The following is a 22,407-nucleotide window of genomic DNA, read 5'->3' as shown; positions in this document are numbered from 1 at the left end:
AGCCGCCTTAGAGGGAACCCCTCGGAGATACACCCCCACCACCGGCCTGTTTTAAAAGGGGCGCTTTTGTTCTTTCCCTTTTTTTTAGGGCTGCCATCCCGTGCAGTTTTTTTCGTTAATAGGGACGCGGCTCCGATTTGTGATTCCCACCCCCGCGGGAATTGTTTTTTTTATTTTATTATTGCTTTTCCGCTTGGAATTGTAAAGTGGTCTTTAAGGGGTGTTTTTTTTAACAAACGGGATATACATTTTTAATAACTAAGAGCGCTCCACTGAATGCATGCTGTACATGTGAGATGCACAGCACGCAGATACAAGAAAGTAGCCTGACATTCCCTGTTTTTAACCATTAGGAATTTGGGCGAATGGCGTTCTCCCACATTCCTTTCTTTGCAGGATGATGGGTGTTTTGGGGGGGCAGACAGAGAGACAATTTTTAGCACGCCTTGCGAAATCCACATGCTGTTCGGCTAACAGAACTAGGCTGCTGAAAGTATTGCGGTGCGCTGTGTCCGCCTCCGATATAATCTGAGCGCTGGGCAGGGTTGCGCCTTGGGGCATTAAATGGGCGTGGCCGGACGACTCCTTCCACGTTAGAGTAGCTCTGCCCTTATCCATCATGGCGAGCGTAAACGTCACCCAGCTGTGCACAGCGAGTAGCGGCCGCCTAGTTGCATTGCTTTGCCTTAAAAGGGCAGGCTTGCCCATACCTAAGATGGCGCCTGTCCGCTTCAATAAGATCCCCTGAAAAGCAAAGAAGCGCATCGCTCACCATTGACATGTGGGCTGGGTGGTGCCTCGCCTCCAGCCACGCCCCCATTCCCAGCGCGCTTTGCGCGGGGCTGACAGGTGGGGCTGGGTTTAGAGAACCCAAAATGGCGGACTTTGAGGATCGGGTGTCGGATGAAGAGAAGGTAATAAGTTGTCCGGGGAAGAGCAGAGGGCTGTTTCTGTGTTCTTCGGGCACAAAACGATTATTTTGTGCACATAGCGAAGCAGTATCCTCCTCCTCGGTTCTTCTTGCTGGTGTTTCTAAGGCTCCTGAAAGTGTGAAGCCTCGTGAGCTGAAGGTTCCTTTTACTTCCTCGATTTCGAGAGACTCGTTTTCTCTGCTTTCCCCCCCCACCCGCCGTGTCTCTTTTAATAAGTTCAACTGCAAGAACATTCTCCAGTGCCTCTTTCGACTTGTGGGGGACTAAATTGTATGACAGGCTGTCCCCGATTGCCCGTTTTATTGACATCTTCCTTTGCTTTATGGGAAAATGCATACGCTCATCTACGATGCCGCTCTGATCGCCTGATATTTAGTTACCGGTTTATTTGTTTTACCGGTCCGGTATTTATTTACTACATCTTAATCTTGACTTTTATCGTCACGACAACCTGTGGCGGGGATTGTGCTGTTCCTGTGAAGTGACAACCATTATGAACGTTATTTTGCGCTTCTGCTGTTGTAGTGCCCCTTGAAGGAATTCCCCAGTGTAGGAGAAATGCCAACATTGTTAGCCTAACAAAATAACATTCCTTGCTAAGAAATGTAGTATTGAACCCACAGTACTCATTTTGTTCTCTCAAGGGCACAGGTGAGCGATTTTTGTGGAGAGCTGAGGAGCAGTTTGAAAGGATTGTTATCCCCTATGTATAAATTTCATCGTTGATCCTGGAGAAACAGGTTTTACACGTTTCAAAGCAATTCGCCAGTGTCGGCATTGGGGCAGAAGAAATGTGTGTGCCATATAGGAAGCTATATTTCTCAATCACTTTCAGCTATCCTATTGCCTGTCCAGTCTACAAACACGTCTCTTGATCTTTAATGGAATATGCTTTTGACTCAGGGAATTTTTTCTTATGCATTTCTGCTATGCCATCAGAGCACCTCTTGCATGGGAAGGAATACAAAGGAGTGCTACATCCAGGCTATGGAATTTGTTTGATCAAATAATAGTAGGTGTGCTTATACATGAATTATAAAAATGTAAGGAAATAATTGGCCTGTGCTTGAGGCAGGATGTGGAAGCAGTTGAGTGACAGGAACAGTGTCATACAGTTCAGTGTAGTTACGTTAGTTTTTTCGCCTTACCTGTGGCTCCTAGACACTTTCTGAGGAAATACAACCATCAAACCTTCTAGTGTTCTAATAAAGGTACTGTAATCTTATTTGCTTTCCACCAAAATGTTTAGCTAGTGACTTGGAAGCAAATGTTTGTTTGATCTGCAACATAGCTGAGAGAACCATGCCAGGGAAAGAATGGCATGGGTGTATGTGTGTGAGAGCGCATACATATTACTGCAGCTAATACAGGGCATATACCTACCTTTCTGTTTCTAATCAGTTTTCTTCTAACTAAGCCACTTGCAAGGAAGTGGAAATGCAAAGTGCTGATCACTTTACAGATAGATTTGATGGACTCTTTTGCTCCTGGAGCTTTTGCTCCTGGAGCTGATCACTTTACAGATAGATTTGATGGACTCTTTTGCTCCTATAGTGTTCAATTTGAGGGGGGTGGAATATCCATGATTATGACATCTTGACAGCAGGATATGAGAAACAAGGTGTGTGAATACTTGTCTGAGATCAAATATGGTAACTAGGCAGTTTCTTGTCTCTTATTTTCAGTTGCACATAAGCAAATCATCTAAGTATGCACATCATTTTTGTAGCTCTTCTCTGGTCATGGGCAAGCATCTTAAAGCTAGTCAGAAAGATAGGGAAACAGACATCCACTCCATTCAGTGATTGCTGCTAATCTGCAGAAGTTGCATTTTTGCGTACTTTAGCTTACTTTGGCTACTATGGAAATGAGACCTTGTTTTTATACTGTAGGCCCAGTCTTGGCATTTAATGACCTATAGAGTTCTGCTAATTTCTCCACTGTCCAAATGCTATTCCTTTCAGTTTATACTACTTAATTTAAATCTGAGTGAAAACAGTTCACAAAGTGCACAGCAAAGAGTTCTTTATGCAAAATTACGGTATTCGGAGAGTAAGGTAAAGCGACCCTTATAGGTCCAGTTGTGGACGACTCTGGGGTTGCAGCACTCATCTCGCTTTACTGGCCAAGGGAGCCGGCGTACAGCTTCCGGGTCATGTGGCCAACATGACTAAGGCACTTCTCGCGAACCAGAGCAGCGCACAGAAACGCTGTTTACCTTCCTGCCGGAGCGGTACCTATTTATCTACTTGCACTTTGACGTGCTTTTGAACTGCTAGGTTAGCCAGAGCAGGGACTGAGCAACGGGAGCTCACCCTGTCGCAGTGATTCCGCCGACCTTCTGATCGGCAAGCCCTAGGCTCTGTGGTTTAGACCACAGCGCCACCCACGTCTCTTATTCGCATAGTAAAGAGATGCAAAAAAAATTGGGCTAAGGGCACCATGAAACCTAGAATCTGTATAGTAAGAAGTTACAAGGAAGTGTTGATTTGGATACATTGCATAGTTTAAAACCTGCAGGTTATGTATTGGGAATTTCAGCTTTAAATTTAGTAAGATTGCTGTAGGACATGGCAATGAATTGCTAATTCAGCAAAGGCTAGAATTACTGTAGTCACAATATTCGATTGCAGTCTGTCTGAATATGTAGAGTCTGCATGTACCCATGACAACCCAAATACAGTAACCTTTATTTTGGTGCATTTTCTGCTCCAGAGAAGGGAAATCAATTTCTTCCAGCTTTGTTTTCATGTGAAATTGAAGCAGATGGGGACCTTTCTGCATTAGTAAGCTAAGAAAACAGAAGTCAAAATTGCAAGTTGTTGATAAGTTTGAAAATAGTGCTTACCATACCAAATAACTAGAACTTTGCTCAGTTTAACAAAGGCAAATGCATTATTTTTTAGCTTAGCCATAGCTGCTATGCCTTTATTTTTCTAAAGAAATAATATAAGGCTGTGTGATTTAATGTATATGTTTGTTTTTCCCTTGCTGCTTGGACACATTCATTGCTTGATATAGGTATCTTGTCAGAGAGAATGGAAATGAAAATAGATTTCAGCACACTGATGAACACACACTTTTTGATTAGTTGAGTTTGGATCTGAAATCTGAAAACAATCAAAAAAGTTTTAGTACCCGTGATGAATTTGATAGGACTGTGTCCACAATAGATTTGTGTTTTAATAAGTTGCTATTAGTTGGATTATAAAAGACTGCAAAAGGGTTGTATTCCTCCTCCTCCCACCCTGCTTTCAGTTTCTCACTTTGTCTGCTTGTTATTTTTTGGGTACCCCTGAGAGATAATTGTAGGTGAAGATGGTCAAATGAGGGGAAATGGATCCGATACTCTCCATTGAAATGAATCCTGGTGCTTGTTAGACAAAGTAATATGTTCTTTGAGCACAGTATTTGTAGGAGTGCTTTAATGCAACCAGAGCGTCATGCTTACTGCTTACAGATGCACTTTCTAATAAAAGCACATGCTATAGTTTGAAGGAGACTTTCAGCCATCTAGGGCAGTGCTCGGGAAAGTCTTGGGGGAAATTATTTCTAGACGTTGCTTTTCAGTAATTTTCACCAGGGAATTATTAATGCCCCCCCCCCCCAATTGACAGCAGTGGCAGCTTGGTAGTGGTGGGAGGATATACTCCATTCCTTGTTCTTCTTTTATACAGATTCATGTTTCAGAATCAAAATATAGCAGTCCCTTTTCTTCCTTGGCATTATGATATGATAGACACTGTGTTCCAGTTCTGTTACGTACACCAAAAGGCGGAGGAGGCTTTGTTCCCAGCTATGTGCCTCTCAGGGCTACATCTATGTGGGTGGAGTTTGGGGGGGGGGAGGAGGATAGGAGCAGGTTTCTTTTGGATAATATGGTGCTGCAGTATGTATTAGGCCAACTTGTGTAGTGCTCTTAGAATCATGACAGTACAGCTGTGCATCTGTTTCAGGTCCAATGATGCTTACATGGGGGGTTGGGAGAGGGGAAGTACCTCTAGTGGGGGGACACGTTATGCTCCTTCTGGGGGTAGTCTTTCCACCTTTGGTCCCAGCCCTGCACTCAGCTCTCAGCTAGAAGCTGTCAGCATGAGACAGCGGCCACATTCCAAGAAACAGCTTCAAATGGCCGGCCAAACCAGGTGAGGGTGTACTCATTTCTAGTCTAGATATCCCTAATATCTCTTTAGATTGCTATCCTTTGTACTTTAGGAGGAATTTGAAGTCCCTCAGTCACCTCATAACTGTTCTGATTTAATGCTGACCTGGAGCATTTGCTTTCCTAACCAGGCATTCTCAGCAAATGAATTGCATCACAGGCAACTGGTGACTGTGGGAGATATGCAGTAAGCACATAGATGTCTGAATCCCATTAAAAAAAAACAAAAACCTTTGAGGCAATCTGACAGAACTTCAGATATTCCTGAAGTCAACAGGAGAGTATTATTATTACTTCTGCCAAAGTCTGTCATCTTATGATCAATAGTAAAAGAACTATTACTTGAAAATATTTTTTTTCACTTTGAGTGCCATTTGACTCGATTTACTTGGATGTTCATTTGATGTGAAAACTAGGCCTGTTGATATAAAATGTGGACCTTAGGATCTCGATCACAAATTTTGCGGATGTTAAATTTATACATTGTGTGCATTTATATGGAAGAGAGGACATGGCAACAGATAGTAGATCATAAGAAATTTGTTTTATTACCAGAAGGGACAATCTCTTCTTTAGGGTATCTATACCAGTAGCAGTTGTGTTGATGAGGAAGTTTCAACATCATAATCCTGCATAAAATGGAAAATCTGAACCTTGTGTACATGACTGGGAAAGGTACAGAAGCTCTAACTTAGATTGTACCATGTGGTACAATCTTTCAGTGACCCATTTTATGCATATTGCAGTTTGCTGTTGCCCACCCCCAAAAGAGGAACATAATTAATTAGTTCGGGGTTTCTCAAATGGGATAACCAGGGACTTTCAAGGGCACCAGTTTGCACTGTTAACTGGATTGCAATATGACTCTACTGTGGCTGCACCTGTTGTAACCATGCATGTTGTGTGGCTTCAACTGCAGCCACTGCTAAATATCTGTTTAAGAGCACAGACTGAAGCCCATCTGATTTATTTGCAGGTGCGTATAGCTGCAAAATTCATCACTCATGCACCTCCTGGGGAATTCAATGAAGTGTTTAATGGTAAGTTAAAAAAACAAAATGATTCATATAAGTTCTCCATTTTATCAGTTAACAAAATAATCATTGAATGCCTATGAGGCGATATTTAAGACCAAAGTTCTTGCTGTTGGGGTTACTGTCATTCAGAAATAGGGAATTTGGTGCTTTTAATAAATAAACTCGCCTTTAAAATGTCTTCTGTACCAAAAATTGCGGATTGCTTGTGAGTGTCTTGGCTTTTGGTGGTCTTGCATTTTATATACGTAGGTCTGTCCCCAACATCTTATTTTTTGTGTGACAGGGCAATTGGGGCTATGCAAACAAATAGCTGCTATGCTGCTGCCTGATTCAAGTAGCTGGGAAGGAAGATAAAACAACATATGCTGCTTCCTGCTGAGTGAACATGAATGCTTTTGTGGTGCCAATATACATGTAAAGTGGGAACTTCAGTTGTTACTTATTATTTACTAAATTTTTATACCGCACTTCACCCATAGATCTCAGGGCAGTTCACAGCATAAAGTTACCTCCGGTAGTTCATAAAGAAAAGGTGTTCAGGAGCAGCACTTGAACTGTCCAAGTAGCACTTGTATTTTTGTCAACTGCCTCCTTAGTAACTTTCAAGATTATGGGTCTTCTCTGGAGCCATTCATAGAAATGCAAAATTTCGCACACAAAACTTATCTGTCCTCCAGTGTGCTCCTTTTTAGTATCCAGTATCATTGTAGTAGAGAATTCCAGCCTGGTTTTTGTTTAAGAAATAAAGGGGGTGGGGTTGTGATTCCCACCCAGCCAGTCAGCTGTTTGCTTAGGCTCCATCTAAAAATGGGTGTATAATTGATTTCCCTCCACTCCAGTCTGAATAGTTCTTTAACTCTTTGAAACCTAATCCTTTGACATATACTATACTAAGAAAAATACTGCCTCAAAAGGAAATACCTTTCAGAAGTACTCACTATATCAGAGGATATTCTAAATGCAACACACTTTCTTCATTTTTCTGTTAGAAGCTCTCACATTCCTAAAAAATGAGAACTATCTTTTGTGAACAATTTTTTTGGTATCCAATCCAAACAATTTGTTGTTCAAACATTTATCAGTGTGCTAGTAAACATTATATTGAAGCAGTGCAATTGTTGCTCATCTGTATGAATGTTTTCTTCTTCTTTTTTAGATGTCCGGTTGCTGCTTAACAATGACAATCTTCTTAGGGAAGGGGCAGCCCAGTAAGTACTCCTTATTTTATGTTAGGATCTGTGTTAGCCCAAGCTATGCAATTTGTTCATAAACCACTTCAGTAAAGCTTGAAATAGGAAGGATGGAGGGATTGTTGTATATAATTGTTTTCAATACTGATGTGAGTTTGTTCACTATAAACCTGCCAACTATAGAAATTGTATGCTTTCTGCAGTGGTGAAATATTAATAGAGGGCCATAATTTGCAAATATGTTTGAACACAGCAGGGCTATGTGTGTTTCTTTCTGCAGAGTCAGGATCTAATATTTTCTTACTTGTTTTCTGTCTCTTACAGTGCATTTGCCCAGTACAACATGGATCAGTTCACTCCTGTGAAGATAGAAGGATATGATGATCAGGTAAATTATTCTCCTTTCGATTCTCCATGGTGTTTGGATATTGAACTTCATGGGTAACTAGATATTAAGACCTCTTCTGTGCCTGGTCTCCCCCACCCCCCTTTATGCTTCCAAAATGCTTGTTCTTGTGGGAATGATTAAAGGTTGGAGATCTTGGGATGTCATTCAGGTTGCATATATTGGCACTGGACATCACGTGTGTTGAAAGAAAGAGAGAATTTTGAGCATGCCTGTATTTCAATGCACTATAAAAAAGTGTAGTTTTTAATATGTGGCGCAGTACTGCTTTAAAGTATTGAATCTGGTGAGAAGCTGGAAAGATTATGGCTGGCTTCACTGCTTGCTGCCCAAAACCTCCTCCAACTCCCCCTGCAGGAACAGGAAGTTCTATAGCCTCAGGATGTGTGGAATAGGGTGAAGGCAAGACTACACCCCAGCTAAGGGGAGTGTGACTTCTGGCTACATGTTGGGGAAAGCAAGCCGGTGATCCTTCATGTGCACAAGCTTTCCTTAAATGTGCTTCAACCATATGTTCCCTCCCCCCCACCATACCTCTTGCCATCTCTTTACTCCCCCAGAGGATTGAATCGTCAAGCAGCAACTAAGCATGGCTGGCTTTAATGCCTTTAAGGCAGTATCATCTTGAACAAACTGTAGGTATCCAGCACAGCCTCGAAACTACTTCAGGTTTGAAGGTGGACTTGATACCAGCAAGGTAGTGAAGCAAGAAGAGGGCAGCTGGAGCAAAGGGAGAAAATGCTTCATCAAGGGCATTGAGGTGGGGTGACAATGATGGGAGGGGGAGAGCTTACCAAGTTTTATGAAGAATATACTAATTAATGTTGAGTTTGAAAAGAGATATAAGGCTTCCTGTTCAGCAAAGCTGTTGAGTAGTCTCTTCCTTGAGGAAGATGCTTGCCTCATAGGGGTTTTCCACCTTCCCAGGAAGCTAGTGGTGGTGCAGGGTTATACATCAGCCACCGATATGATCCAGTTTTGTGCTTCTGCCTTTTCTTAACTTGGCCCTTTCAGAATTGGGTTACTTAATATTTCTCAAGGGTCCCTCTTGCAAACAGAGAAGGATCTGTTTTGTTTTGTTTTTTTAATGTACAGTGGTACCTCGGTTTAAGAACAGCCCTGTTTACGAACTCTGCAAAACCGGAAATAGTGTCCCAGTTTGCGAACTTTACCTTGGTCTAAGAATGGAATCCAAACAGTGGAAGGGCACCGGTGGCGGGAGGCCTCATTAGGGAAAGTGTGCCTCAGTTTAAGAATGATTTCGGTTTAAGAATGGATTTCCGGAATGGATTAGGTTCGTAAACTGAGATGCCACTGTACCTGAAACAAGAGCCAAGGAAGCCTGTAAGAAGGTGCACTCACAATTGCTTGCCAGTGTTCTAACTATAATAGTTTTTTGTTGTTGTTGTTTTTTAAGGTTTTAATTACGGAACATGGTGATCTTGGTAATGGTCGATTTCTAGACCCAAGGAACAAGCTTTCCTTTAAATTTGATCATTTAAGGAAAGAAGCAAGTGATCCCCAGCCAGAGGACACAGATGCAGCGCTTAAGACCTGGAGGGATGCCTGTGATGGTGCACTAAGGGCCTATGTGAAAGATCACTATCCACATGGCTTCTGTACTGTTAAGTATCCAATGTTCTTCTCTGGGGACTCATTGTTCTTATGTTGACTAATGTAAATACAGTGGTACCTCGCAAGACGAATGCCTCGCAAGACGAAAAACGTGCAAGATGAAAGAGTTTTCCGTTTTTTGTCATTCCGCAAGACGAATTTCCCTGTGGGCTTGCTTCGCAAGACGAAACGTCTTGCGAGTTCTTGCGAGTTTGTTTCCTTTTTCTTAAAGCCGCTAAGCCGTTAATAGCCGCTAAGCCGCTAATAGCCGTGCTTCGCAAGACGAAAAAACCGCAAGACGAAGAGACTCGCGGAATGGATTAATTTTGTCTTGCGACTTCCGGGTTGGCGCCATCGCCGAATGGCGGACTCCCTCCGAGCTCCAGAGGGAGTCTGCTCGGCAGGGACTGGGTCCTACCGCGCCGGCGACGCGGGGACCCTCAAAAACCACGGGCACGGAGCCCGTGGACATGGTGACTCGGCTGGCACCGATAGCGCCCTCCCGACCCGTGAAGGAGCCTTTTTAAAGGCTTCCGATCGGGTGCCGGGGACTGGCGTGGTGCTTTGAGTCCTCCGCTTCCCCTGCCGAGCGCAGCCGCATTCCATTCGACGGAGAGCGCTGGCTTCTTCCATTGGAAATTCGGACTTTTAACAACAACCCGTGAGTAATTGGGAAACCGGGTACAAAAGGAGAAAAAAAGAAATTTTTTTCGGATTCGGCACGAGCGGGGGCGATCTAAAAAGGAAGTCAGTCCCCCCCTGATTGTAAACATGCTAAAACAAGGACTGGGTAACCAAGATCGATCCAGAAGTTTACTGCTGACAAAAATTATAAATTCCACGATGGGAAACTACAAGAATTGTGCTGGAGGAGAGGGTGAGAGGGAAAAGGCAACCCCCCCTGGGAACCGGGGCGATTCGTAGAACCTGGCGAAGAGAGACAGCTGTCAAAGTAGCTGTCAAATCTTGAGAATATAAAGAGGACTTTGTTATAAGTATTTTGCTGGTTAATTCTGTTATAATTTGATATAATATGGATACAAACTGTCGGGGGGGAAAAGAAACAACTATTTGACTTTTGGATTAGAGGATACAAAGTTACTGCAATCCCCCTAGAGGGGTTTCGGGACATTACAAGTGGTCGTATGTGGAAAATTACTCTGGGATGTGTACAGGTCTTATCCTCTGGGAAAGCTGCAAAACTGAAACAGTATTTTGTCTACAGAGGTGTTTACATTAAAAGGAGACAATAGAATTTTCTATTGAAGAAAGGAAGGGACTGGACGCAAGTTTTTGTTCCTGAATAACAAACCTCTGTAGAGATACCAGATCTCAGAATAAGAACGTTTTAGCAGCCGAACAAGACAAGAAACCTGAGAAAGTAAGGAATAAAAAGAACAAAGGACCAACTATGACACTGAAAGAACAATGGGAGGAGTAACAAAGACCAAGGAAACTAAAGGCCTCTATTAGACTGGATTTTTGAAGGTAAACATCATTAAAACAAACAAATTAAAAGAAAAAAGAAAAAAATTCCTTCCAGTAGCACCTTAAAGACCAACTAAGTGTGCATGCACACGAAAGCTCATACCAAGAACTAACTTAGTTGGTCTTTAAGGTGCTACTGGAAGGAATTTTTTTATTTTGACTATGGCAGACCAACACGGCTACCTATCTACTAAATTAAAAGAAAACCGGCAAGGTGGAATGGGAAAATTTTGGCTATGGACTTGAGACCTCCAGGCTAACAACATACAGACTGATGGACATGGGGAATTCAAACCGGGGAAGGAAGGGGGAATCTTGGAATCCAAAGGCTATGTAACCAACTTTTTGAATCTTCTTATATCTTTTGTCTTCTATTTCTTTATATAACTTTTGTATTTTGATTTAACATGGTTTTTTTTAAAAAAGGGGAACTCGTGGAAGGAAATTGGGGCAGATCTTGGGGGGAAAATCTTTTTACTTTCTCTGTTAAAGATGAGGAGTGATGGTAAGATTGTATAAATTTTGGTTAATGGGTTAAGCATATTGGTTTTAAATTGGGAATGAGAGCTTGTGGAACCAACTTAAGGAAAGGGGAATACAGTTGGGAGGGGAAGGAGGGAGTCCTAGAAAGAAGGATATGAAAGTAAGGATTTAAACTTCTCTTTCTTTTTCTTTCTTTCTCTATCTTTTCTATCTTTCTTATTCTGTTATTATTGGAAATTTTAATAAATATGATTATAAAAATAAAAAATTCGTCTTGCAAGGCACCACTGTAACAGAAAAAGTTTGACTCTACCAGTGACATAGATGTCGTTAGCTAACATTATTAGCACTTTGTTTTTTCTGTGTTGCAATGGGAGGTTAAAAAAGTGTGTGTGCTACTTACACATGGCCTAGAAATATGAAAGCTGAATTAAATAACTTTGAAATGTATTTTATAGGCTTCAACCAACTCCAGCATCTTCCCTATTCTGGCTACAAAATGGAACCAAAATATTCCCTCCCTTTCCCCCTTGACGGAAGGACAAGTGTAAAATGGTGTTGTGCTTAAATGACATACAGTGTATGTCTGACATTTAAACAAAATGGAAGAGAAATCCATTTGGATATGCAGGCAAAAAGGGAGTATGGGATAACAAATTAGCACCCAAGTAACACATCCTTAGTCAGGAAGGCAGGCTGTTGTGTTTCAGCCTGATGCTCTTTAGAACTGGTGTTCCCAAGAAATTGGGTGCCCTTTGGACGTTACAGCTGTTGCATGGGAGCTGTTTTTCCATGGGTTTATTACATGGTATTGATGCACTATTTACAAGTCTGCCAGCACATGGACAGGACCATTTACATAACTCTTGGTGCACAATTGTCATCTGACTGAAATTGAGATGACAGTTGGGTGGCAATTTGTCTGCTGCTCGTGGTGGGCCATGTCTGGAATAAACCTACAGAAAAGTGTATCCCACTCTGCTGCTATAATATCTAAAGCCAGGTGAGTGTGAAGTTTTTGTGTTCTCTTATGTAAGTTTCTCTTCTGGAAATAGGTTTACAGTAAGACAATAGATGGGCAGCCAACAGTCATTGCTTGCATTGAGAGTCACCAGTTTCAGCCCAAAAACTTCTGGTAAGCATGCCTCTGATACATAATCTTTATTCAGCACAAATTAATCCACACTGGTCCATCTTATCCTTCATGGCTTGAAAAAGGGAACTATCTGCTGTCACTTAATGGACCACCTTCTCTGGAAGTTTAAATTCCTCAGGGCCAGACCTGCTCTTCTTTGGACCAAACTATGTGGACATTAAAAATGCAAATAACATCAGGTGGGGGCTGATAATCTTAATCGTAGCAGGTGTAGAGGGGGTATTTAACCCTTCCATCCTTTGAAGATGCCATTTGCATTTGTGTGAAATCACCCATTGGCATTAATAGGGGATTTCCACCCAGAGCAAGTCTCACCTTAAAAGGAAGGATTTTCCTCAAAACCAAAGCACATGATGAAAAGCTTTCTTTGTCGCCTGTGATCCTGATAATCAGGTCCCATCTATGGACTCAGATTTATTTTTTTTAAACCAACCTGCATGTGAAATACAAGGAGGCATTTAATATCTAATTTAGCTGAATCAGAAGAGAGGCAGTAGCCTGCCTTGTTTCAAAGCCCAAAGGCCTTAACTTAACTGTTGCTTTAATCTACTGTCAGAATAAATTACCACAGGCAAATCATTTGTGTTTTGGACTAAGAGCACACTCCTAGTGCTCTTTTGAATACCTCAATTTTGCCTATTTTGTTATAATTAATAAAAACAGTAGTTCAATAGAAGCTCTGCTTTCAGAATGTGGATAGAGTTCATCTGTGAAGTAGTGTTCATCTGCATAGGAGTTGTCAGCTATATAAATTCCAAGCAAATCTGCCTGAACAAGTGAGACCAGTAAACAATTAGCCTGCTTCGATAAACCTGTGGTGGAGGGAGGACTTGTCCAGTTCACTTTTGCTCTAAGGAGCTGTTTGGTCACTGCAAGTGTCTGCTCTGTTTCTGTGTAGGAATGGGCGCTGGAGGTCAGAATGGAAGTTTACCATCACACCACCTACAGCTCAGGTGGTTGCAGTGCTCAAGATCCAGGTCAGTTATTACAGAAGCAATGCCAGCAAATGCAATGAGCCTTCCTTCAGCAGTTTCTACATGTCTTGGCTTAAAGAAAACCTTTCGGTTTAGTCTAGAATGATGAAATTAGTGCTTTGTTGGTTGGTACCTTCCCAGAGTAGAACTTTCGAAGCTATAAGTTAACATGCCTGACTGCATAAAAAGGCTCTCACTGATTTGCATAGCCAAGATGAAATGTGCTGGAGCATGATGCAGCCCCACTTTGATGTTTAAGGCAACAAAGCCCTGTATTCTGCTTTATCTACAATACAATTGAAATTGAGACTAACTGAGCCTTTTTAAAAGCTTATCGGCGGCAAAGTCTTCGTCTAGTTGGCCATTGTGATTCTTCATGATACAATGGCTGTTCAAAAAGAAAGATATTAGTTGGATCATTTTTTAAAAGACTTTTGGGAAATGATGTGTATTATGAGAAGAAGCTAAACTGCTGTTGAGATGTTTAGCTTTGGGGTTGGGAGGTGGAGCTTTCCCTTCTTCTTGTACAGTACTTAGCACAACATAGTCCCCCAGGCAGTGTTAGAGGCTTAAATACTACTTAAAACTATAGGTGTTTTTTTTTTTTAATCTAGGTGCATTACTATGAAGATGGTAATGTGCAGCTGGTGAGTCACAAAGACATACAGGATTCTGTAGCAGTGTCGGTGAGTGCAGCAAGTTTCCATTGTACTACATATAATTTTGCTTTCAAACCTGCGGGGGAAGAGAGGGAAGGCTTTTACTGAAGTGAGTACCATTCTCAAGTAGAAAAGGAGTACCATGAACTGCTTATTTAGAAGGAGCTGATGGGACGTTTTCCTTCTGCACATTCTTTCCTCACTCACCCTAGAATGTTTAGTTCACATTGAGTTCATGGAACATCGTACCCTGACCTGTTCTTAATGCATGGCTGATCACATCTACGGAATGTGATAGTTATGTTCTTTTAAGTCTTGCTATATCAATCACTAGTAATTGTTTAATAAGGAGGTTTTCACGCCTGTCCAATTCTGTGTTCCCTTTCCCAACCTTTAATCTATTGATGATTAATGCCTATATACAACCCTTGCATTGTATTTGTGTTAACCAATCAGCAACAAGCACATATGTGGCAATGCTGTAATATTCAATAAAAGGGACTCCCCGAGACATGCTCGAGAGATGCCTCGCATATGACACTTGTCATTCGTCCGTCGTTTATTTCAACCCAACAAGGAGCAATGCAGGAAGGCATGCTCTATAGATGAATTCCTATGTCCAAAACCACTCTATGCTTGAGGGGGTGTTTCTCTGAGGGAGCTCTGCCATTAAGGGGCTGCAGGACTATGCTGCTTTCTCTGGTCTCATCCCTGGCATCTGCAGGGGGGAGCCTACATGTGTATGCTTTCTTAGGACGACATTTTCAGTTCCCTTAGAAATTTACATGCATAGCCCCCGCAGATATTCATGCCTAACACATGGATATTGGGGAGAACTGTGTGACCTTGGGAGTGGGACTGTTTCTATCACTAAGGCCAAACTCAAATATCCAAGCTGATGAATGTTTGTGGGCAGCAGGGCATTTGTAAGAAACACTCCAGGCTTCAGGAAGTATTCTTTCTCCAGGCTTAATGTCAGGAACAACAGCTTTATCTATATGCTGTACCACATGCATACAGTGGTGCCCCGCAAGACGAATGCCTCGCAAGACGGAAAACCCGCTAGACGAAAGGGTTTTCCGTTTTTGAGCTGCTTCGCAAGACGAGTTTCCCTATGGGCTTGCTTTGCAAGACGAAAACGTCTTGCGAGTGTTCCGCTTTTTTCCACTCCCCCCCCCCTTTTCTAAGCCGCTAATAGCCTTTTAGCCGCTAATCCGCTAAGCCTTTAATAGCCGCTAAGCCTTTAATAGCCGCTAAGCCTTTAATAGCGCTAAGCCGCTAATAGGGTTGCTTCGCAAGATGAAAAAACCGCTAGACGAAGAGACTCACGGAACGGATTAATTTCGTCTTGCGAGGCACCACTGTACTTTCCCTCAATATATTTTATCACAATCCCAGAATTGCAAAGAAACCATGTTTTTATTGGAACAGTGCTGACGCATACTTGTCCAATTTGCACAATAATTTCCAGAATACATTAAAAAATAAAAAAAATGTCCAGCAGCACCTTAGAGACCAAGTTTGTTCTTGGTATAAGCTTTCGTGTGCATGCACCCTTCTTCAGATACACTGAAACAGAAGTCATCAGACCATTATATATAGTGGGAGGGTGGGGTGGGGTTTTTCTCAGAAGGGTCGTAGGAGATGGGTGATCTGATATAATGGTCTGGTGACTTCTGTTTCAGTGTTTCTGAAGTACATGCACACGAAAGCTTATACCCAGAACAAACTTAGTTAGTCTCTAAGGTGCTACTGGACAATTTTTTTATTTATTTAGACTTTGTCAGACCAACACAGCTACCTACCTGAATCTAGTTCCAGATTACATATCATCGTTCCCTGTTCCCAAAATTTTAATCTTCAGTGTATTGCTGGGGGAGGTGGAGAGAGAGATCAGGTCACATGTTTGATCTCTTAAGTTGTGTTTTCCTACAAAGGACAGCAGTCTCTGCCTAAAACTTGCTGATTTTTTAAACTATGTAGCAAAGGAATTTTAAAACATTCACTGTAGTGGTTTTCAAAACACTAACAGGTACACTAACCAATTCCATTAGCCAGTAATCCGTTTAAAAATAAATCAAAATATAATGTCTATAATTGACTATATCTTGAGGGATTGGGAGCTGTGGTACTCATGTTCACTCCAAAGCTTGGGTGGGAATGTGAGTTCCCCATGGAACTTTAAGATGTTGACCATGTGTTGATATGCTAATTGTTGCCTGTTCATCTTTATAGAATGATGTCCAAACAGCCAAGGAGTTTATTAAAATCATTGAGCATGCAGAAAATGAGTACCAGGTAAGAGTATTGCTCTTTATCAATATTTATTTTAAATTAACACCTTTAGATTACAGGAAGAACATTTTCTATCCTAAGCTGCATCCATTTATTGCATTTATATCCCAACTTTGTTCTGTAATAGAATTCAATAGCGGCTTTCATTGGATTCCCATGCAGTCTGTCGTCCAGGCACTGCCTGGACCTGCCAAACTTCAGCAAGGTTCCCATGTTCAATGCCCTTCATGCAATGCCCTCTGATAATCTGTGTATTATCTCCCCATTTATGTATTTATTTAGTTACTGGATGCACCATAACTGACAAGGAATGTACCGTATTTTTCGCCCCATAAGACGCACTTTTTCCCCTCCAAAAATGAAGGGGAAATGTGCCTGCGTCTTATGGGGCGAATGCAGGCTTTCGCTGAAGCCTGGAGAGCGAGGGGGGTCGGTGCGCACCGACCCCTCTCGCTCTCCAGGCTTCAGGAAGCTCTGCGCAACCCTCGGGAGACCGGCTCCGAGGGTTGTGCAGAGCTGCCTGCAATCCCGGGTCTACGCCGCCATCCCGAGCGGTGCGCTAAGTCCTGCCCCGCTCGGGATGGCGGGGCAGAGCTGCCTGCCGTCGCGGGACTGCAGGCGGGTCTACGCCGCCATCCCGAGCGGTGCGCTAAGTCCTGCCCCGCTCGGGATGGCGGCACAGAGCTGCCTGCCGTCGCGGGACTGCAGGCGGGTCTACACCGCCATCCCGAGCGGTGCGCTAAGTCCCGCCCCGCTCGGGATGGCGGCACAGAGCTGCCTGCCGTCGCGGAACTGCAGGCGGGTCTACGCCGCCATCCCGAGCGGTGCGCTAAGTCCTGCCCCGCTCGGGATGGCGGCACAGAGCTGCCTGCCCTCCCGGGACTGCAGGCGGGTCTACGCCGCCATCCCGAGCGGTGCGCTAAGTCCTGCCCCGCTCGGGATGGCGGCACAGAGCTGCCTGCCGTCGCGGGACTGCAGGCGGGTCTAAACCGCCATCCCGAGCGGTGCGCTAAGTCCCGCCCCGCTCGGGATGGCGGCACAGAGCTGCCTGCCGTCGCGGGACTGCAGGCGGGTCTACGCCGCCATCCCGAGCGGTGCGCTATGTCCTGCCCCGCTCGGGATGGCGGCACAGGGCTGCCTGCCCTCCCGGGACTGCAGGCGGGTCTACGCCGCCATCCCGAGCGGTGCGCTAAGTCCTGCCCCGCTCGGGAAGGCGGCACAGAGCTGCCTGCCTTCGCGGGACTGCAGGCGGGTCTACGCCGCCATCCCGAGCGGTGCGCTAAGTCCTGCCCCGCTCGGGATGGCGGCACAGAGCTGCCTGCCTTCGCGGGACTGCAGGCGGGTCTACGCCGCCATCCCGAGCGGTGCGCTAAGTCCTGCCCCGCTCGGGATGGCGGCACAGAGCTGCCTGCCTTCGCGGGACTGCAGGCGGGTCTACGCCGCCATCCCGAGCGGTGCGCTAAGTCCTGCCCCGCTCGGGATGGCGGCACAGAGCTGCCTGCCTTCGCGGGACTGCAGGCGGGTCTACGCCGCCATCCCGAGCGGTGCGCTAAGTCCTGCCCCGCTCGGGATGGCGGGGCAGAGCTGCCTGCCCTCCCGGGACTGCAGGCGGGTCTACGCCGCCATCCCGAGCGGTGCGCTAAGTCCTGCCCCGCTCGGGATGGCAGGGCAGAGCTGCCTGCCCTCCCGGGACTGGTGCACTTCTCCCCATCGCCAGCCCCACAAGCTCGGGGGACAGCGGGGAGGCAGAGCGTGCCTTCCCTCTGTTCCCCGACCTGGTTTTTCCAGCCCCGCACCTGGGGGGGGGGGAAATAAAATTTTTTTTCTTTATTTCCCCCCCAAAAAACTAGGTGCGTCTTATGGGCCGGAGCGTCTTATGGGGCGCAAAATACGGTAGTTTTTCTTCTCTATACAGTCATACATGTGGCTGGTGCCCATTGGGTCTAGTAGGACAAAGGCAAAGAAGCCAACAGGAGGTGGAGCCAGAGGCAATGACAGGCAGAGCCAACTGATCTTAGTTTTGTTCCCCATCCACCTCCTTGCTAAGTTCTGCAAAGGCAACACTGAGACTGAGTGGTAAGAAGCCAACAGCTTCTGGACTGGTTGTAAGATGGGAGGGGGGTGGCTAAGGAGGAAATGTTAGTTAGTTGGACAGTGCCTCAATTGTCCTAATGGACCAGCCTCCACTGCAAGCATAATTACAGGGCTTATATAATTATACAAATTGCCTAATAAAGAAAGATCTGCGGCAGGATTTAAAAGTGAATATAATGATAGAATAGAACTATAAAGAGTAGACTTGAGAACAGAAACTCATGAGCAACAATTCTTTTCCCCATTCCCATCCTTAATTATTTGACTCATAACTCCAGGAAATGGATACTTTCCCCATCATGGTACTGTACACTAGGGGCCTGGTTTCTGACCTGGCTCCCTCCCCACCCCCAATGAAGTAGACAGTAGGGCATGACTATGTTGGTAAGTTATTTCAGAATAATGCACAATTGCAAATGTCTATATTTCCAGAACATAAGCCCGTAGGCTAGGCACTGGGAACCTCCAGCCTGCCAGGCTTCTAAATCTTGCCCCTAGTGCTCGCACTATACCGCACCTTCTATATATAGTGGTACAAATTCAGACACTTACCTTACATGTCTACTGGATACATCTATAATTTCCAGGGGCATCATACAGTTGTAAGTGTATTTATATCATGATCAAGAAAGTTATAAGCTACTTATCTCTGGTTTGCAGAGAAACACAGATTTGGAGAGCCAGCTTTCAGCTGTTACAATGGGCAGCGAAACTTCTTCCTGTGGACTTTGTGCCCATGTCTGCAGTCATGAGCAGTGTGAGCTATAGGAATTTCAGTGATCTCATATATGACATTCAAAGGTTGCTGCATTGGTGCAGTCAGCGTTTCATATGCAGGAGGAGAAGGGGAAAGTATCATAGCAGAACTGGAGGAAACAATACACTTGTCATTCAGAATTAGAGTGGCTCCAAATACACAGTAGAGTGTTGAAGCCCTGTCCAGATCAGTATGTGGCAATAGTATTGACAGTCTTTAGACCGTGTTAAGTAGGGTGTGGCAGCAGATCCGTTGTGTAGGAAGAGGCTATTTCTTGCTTTTGAAATCCAATCACTCCCATCCTTTTTTCCCCTACATGATTGCAACAAGTCTGGATTTAAGCACATGGATCTTCTGTTACCACTAGTCTGGCTCTTGGTTGTCATTGTTAACCATGCCGCTCACCCTAAGGTTCCAGGTGGATTGCAACACTTTAAACTACAACATGAAAAACAGTTTTAAAATTTACAATTACAAAAATTACCATCGTAAGAAATAGTGTGGGTCCTGAAAATATACGTTTCATGTGGGGTTCTTTTTAAAGGAACAAAGGAAGCTGCCTTGTACAGAGTCAAATCATTGGTTCATCTAACTCTGCACTGTCTATACTGACTAGCAGGGTTTCAGGCAGGATACTTTCCCAGCCCTACCTTGAAGTGCTTGACATTGAACCTGAAACCTGTATGCAGATACACTACTAATGCAGTGTGGCCTTTCCCCAAAGAAAGGAGTCCTAATGTTTCTTTCTTTGATGTAAGGTAAAGGTAAAGGTAAAGGGACCCCTGACCATTAGGTCCAGTCGTGACCGACTCTGGGGTTGCGGCGCTCATCTCGCTTTATTGGCCAAGGGAGCTGGCGTACAGCTTCCGGGTCATGTGGCCAGCACGACTAAGCCGCTTCTGGCGAACCAGAGCAGCGCACGGAAACGCCGTTTACCTTCCCGCCGGAGCGGTACCTATTTATCTACTTGCACTTTGACGTGCTTTCAAACTGCACTTTGACGTGCTTTCAAACTGCTAGGTGTACAGTGTACAGTGGTGCCCCGCAAGACGAAAAACTCGCTAGACGAAAGAGTTTTCCGTTTTTTGAGTTGTTCCGCAAGACGAATTTCCCTATGGGCTTGCTTCGCAAGACGAAACGTCTTGCGAGTTCTTGCGAGTTTGTTTCCTTTTTCTTAAAGCCGCTAAGCCGTTAATAGCCGCTAAGCCGCTAATAGCCATGCTTCGCAAGATGAAAAAACCGCAAGACGAAGAGACTCGCGGAACGGATTATTTTTGTCTTGCGAGGCACCACTGTACTAATTTCATGGGTAAGCCTTCACTCAGAAGCTTGCATTGAGGTGACATAGAAAGGCTATACTGTACAGTCGTACCTTCTCCTGAATGCCTTGGGAGTTGAACATGTCAGCTCCCAAACGATTGAAAACCGGAAGTAAGTGTTCTGGTTTTCGAACGTTCTTTCAAAAGCCGAACATCCAATGGAGCTTCCACAGCTTCCAATTGGCTGCAGGAGCTTTGTATCAATCAGAAGCTGCGTATTGGAAGTCGAATATTTCAGAAGTGGAACAGACTTCCAGAACAGATTCTGTTCGACTTCCAAGGTACGACTGTACTTCTACCATTTGTTTGGCCATGTTGGCTGAGTGTACCAAGGGGTAGCTAAAACATGTCAAGAGATAACCAGTCTTAAGGGAACTTGTTTATGTCGCATCAAGCTCTAACCTCTAGCTCACTAACTTGTTTACAGACAGCAATCAGTGAAAATTATCAGACAATGTCAGATACCACGTTCAAAGCCTTACGTCGCCAACTGCCTGTCACCCGCACCAAGATTGACTGGAACAAAATCCTCAGCTACAAGATCGGCAAGGAAATGCAGAATGCTTAAGGACGGAGCAGAGGTGGTGTAGGCAATGTTAGCATGCAAAGAAAGCAAAGCAAAGGTGGTCCTATGCCAAGTAGGTGGGTTCTCTAGTATGTTGGCACTTGTCTAGGGCTTTCAGACTTAACAGGTTTTCTAGCCTTATGGAGGACTGTCAACACATAGCATTGTCTTGTTTTCCGTTTCCCTGCCATGTAAACCTAAATTTCTTTTGTAAAAGTAATCATGCATTTCCTAGTAGGATTTCTTCATTTGGTCACTTTGGGATCAGCACGATCTGTCCTTATATTGGTTGGTAAACTTCTTTGCTGAGGAAGTCCTTCTAGAAATGCAGGCTGGGTAGTGCTGGAAATATTGTTTCCTTGCCACCAGTCCAGGTATTGTATTCCGCTTAATGGGACTGCTGGCACCTTTAAGGTGTTGCCCTGCACCAGATACAACTTGTCATGACCTTTCCCTCCCCCCCCAAAAAAAAAATACTGCCAATCACCACCTAGCAATATCCTCTAGGCTTAGCTTTTCATGTTTGCAGGTTGTTTACAAGATTTCTCCCAGAAATCCCAAGAAGGCCAGGTCCTCTGGAAAGGTGTTTTTTGGGAGGAGTTGTTTTTGTTTTTTAAATCCAAAGACTTGAGCCACATTCTCTTCAAGTGAACTACTTTTTCGTTGTTCTTTCCTGGAAGTACGGTTAATTTAGACGCTTGCATTTTTACAGGATCGGTTCTCCATTTTCCTTTTTTAATACTTGTCTGATTGCTGCAGAGATGTTTTGTTTAGATGGAGGAAGAAATTACAGAAATGAAAAACTGTAAATGTTTAATGAACTTGGGGTTTCTTGTGCTTTAATGCTTTGTGGCAAGTTCATTGCATTTGTACCAGAGATGTATGAATGGACGTGTCTAAATGGTCAATAAAAGATTTGCACCAATGCATTTCTTCGTGTCACCATTCTTTTGACATGCTCAGAAAACACTGCTTGGTTAACTATTTGTTGAGATTTTAAATCCTTAAAAACTTTGGAGATACTGGGAATTGAAAATGTTTGCTAAATTGGACCAAAGGCCATTTAGTCCTGAATGCCAATTCTGATGCCGGATCTCCAACCATCCTTTGTTTTATTCCCAACACATTTTCTCTGATTGCAGTATTTGTCAGGGGTAATCATTATTGCTGAATCTTTATAGCAAGCTTTCTACGAAGATCCCATTATTTATATCCTGGGTCACTAAAAACAAATTAGGCCCTGTCATTCCACATAGTATATTTCTGAAAACTTTTT

The 22,407-nt window shown here is 43.9% G+C and overlaps 1 protein-coding gene and 1 long non-coding RNA gene across 2 annotated transcripts; one reads left to right on the top strand and one right to left on the bottom strand.

The window, feature by feature from the left end:
- The first annotated feature begins 775 nt into the window (after positions 1-775).
- On the top strand, positions 776-22,060 carry CAPZA1 (capping actin protein of muscle Z-line subunit alpha 1). Its single transcript, XM_081195204.1, has 10 exons — positions 776-914; positions 6,071-6,134; positions 7,288-7,339; positions 7,646-7,709; positions 9,145-9,351; positions 12,368-12,447; positions 13,367-13,445; positions 14,057-14,128; positions 16,337-16,399; positions 20,994-22,060. The coding sequence occupies exons 1-10, from the start codon at positions 780-782 to the stop codon at positions 21,132-21,134; spliced, it is 957 nt and encodes a 318-aa protein (XP_081051330.1). The 5' UTR covers positions 776-779; the 3' UTR covers positions 21,135-22,060.
- Positions 19,560-20,987, bottom strand: LOC308587560. Its single transcript, XR_014008451.1, has 2 exons — positions 20,541-20,987; positions 19,560-20,252 (listed from the first exon to the last, which is right to left on the bottom strand). It is a non-coding gene; the product is annotated as an uncharacterized lncRNA (long non-coding RNA).
- Positions 22,061-22,407: the final 347 nt, after the last annotated feature.

This window comes from Podarcis bocagei, assembly GCF_964188305.1.
Source record: "Podarcis bocagei genome assembly, chromosome: 5".
Classification (NCBI taxonomy): Eukaryota; Metazoa; Chordata; class Lepidosauria; order Squamata; family Lacertidae; genus Podarcis; species Podarcis bocagei.
Note: the sequence above shows the minus strand (reverse complement) of the source record. Positions and strands in the feature narration are given on the sequence as shown.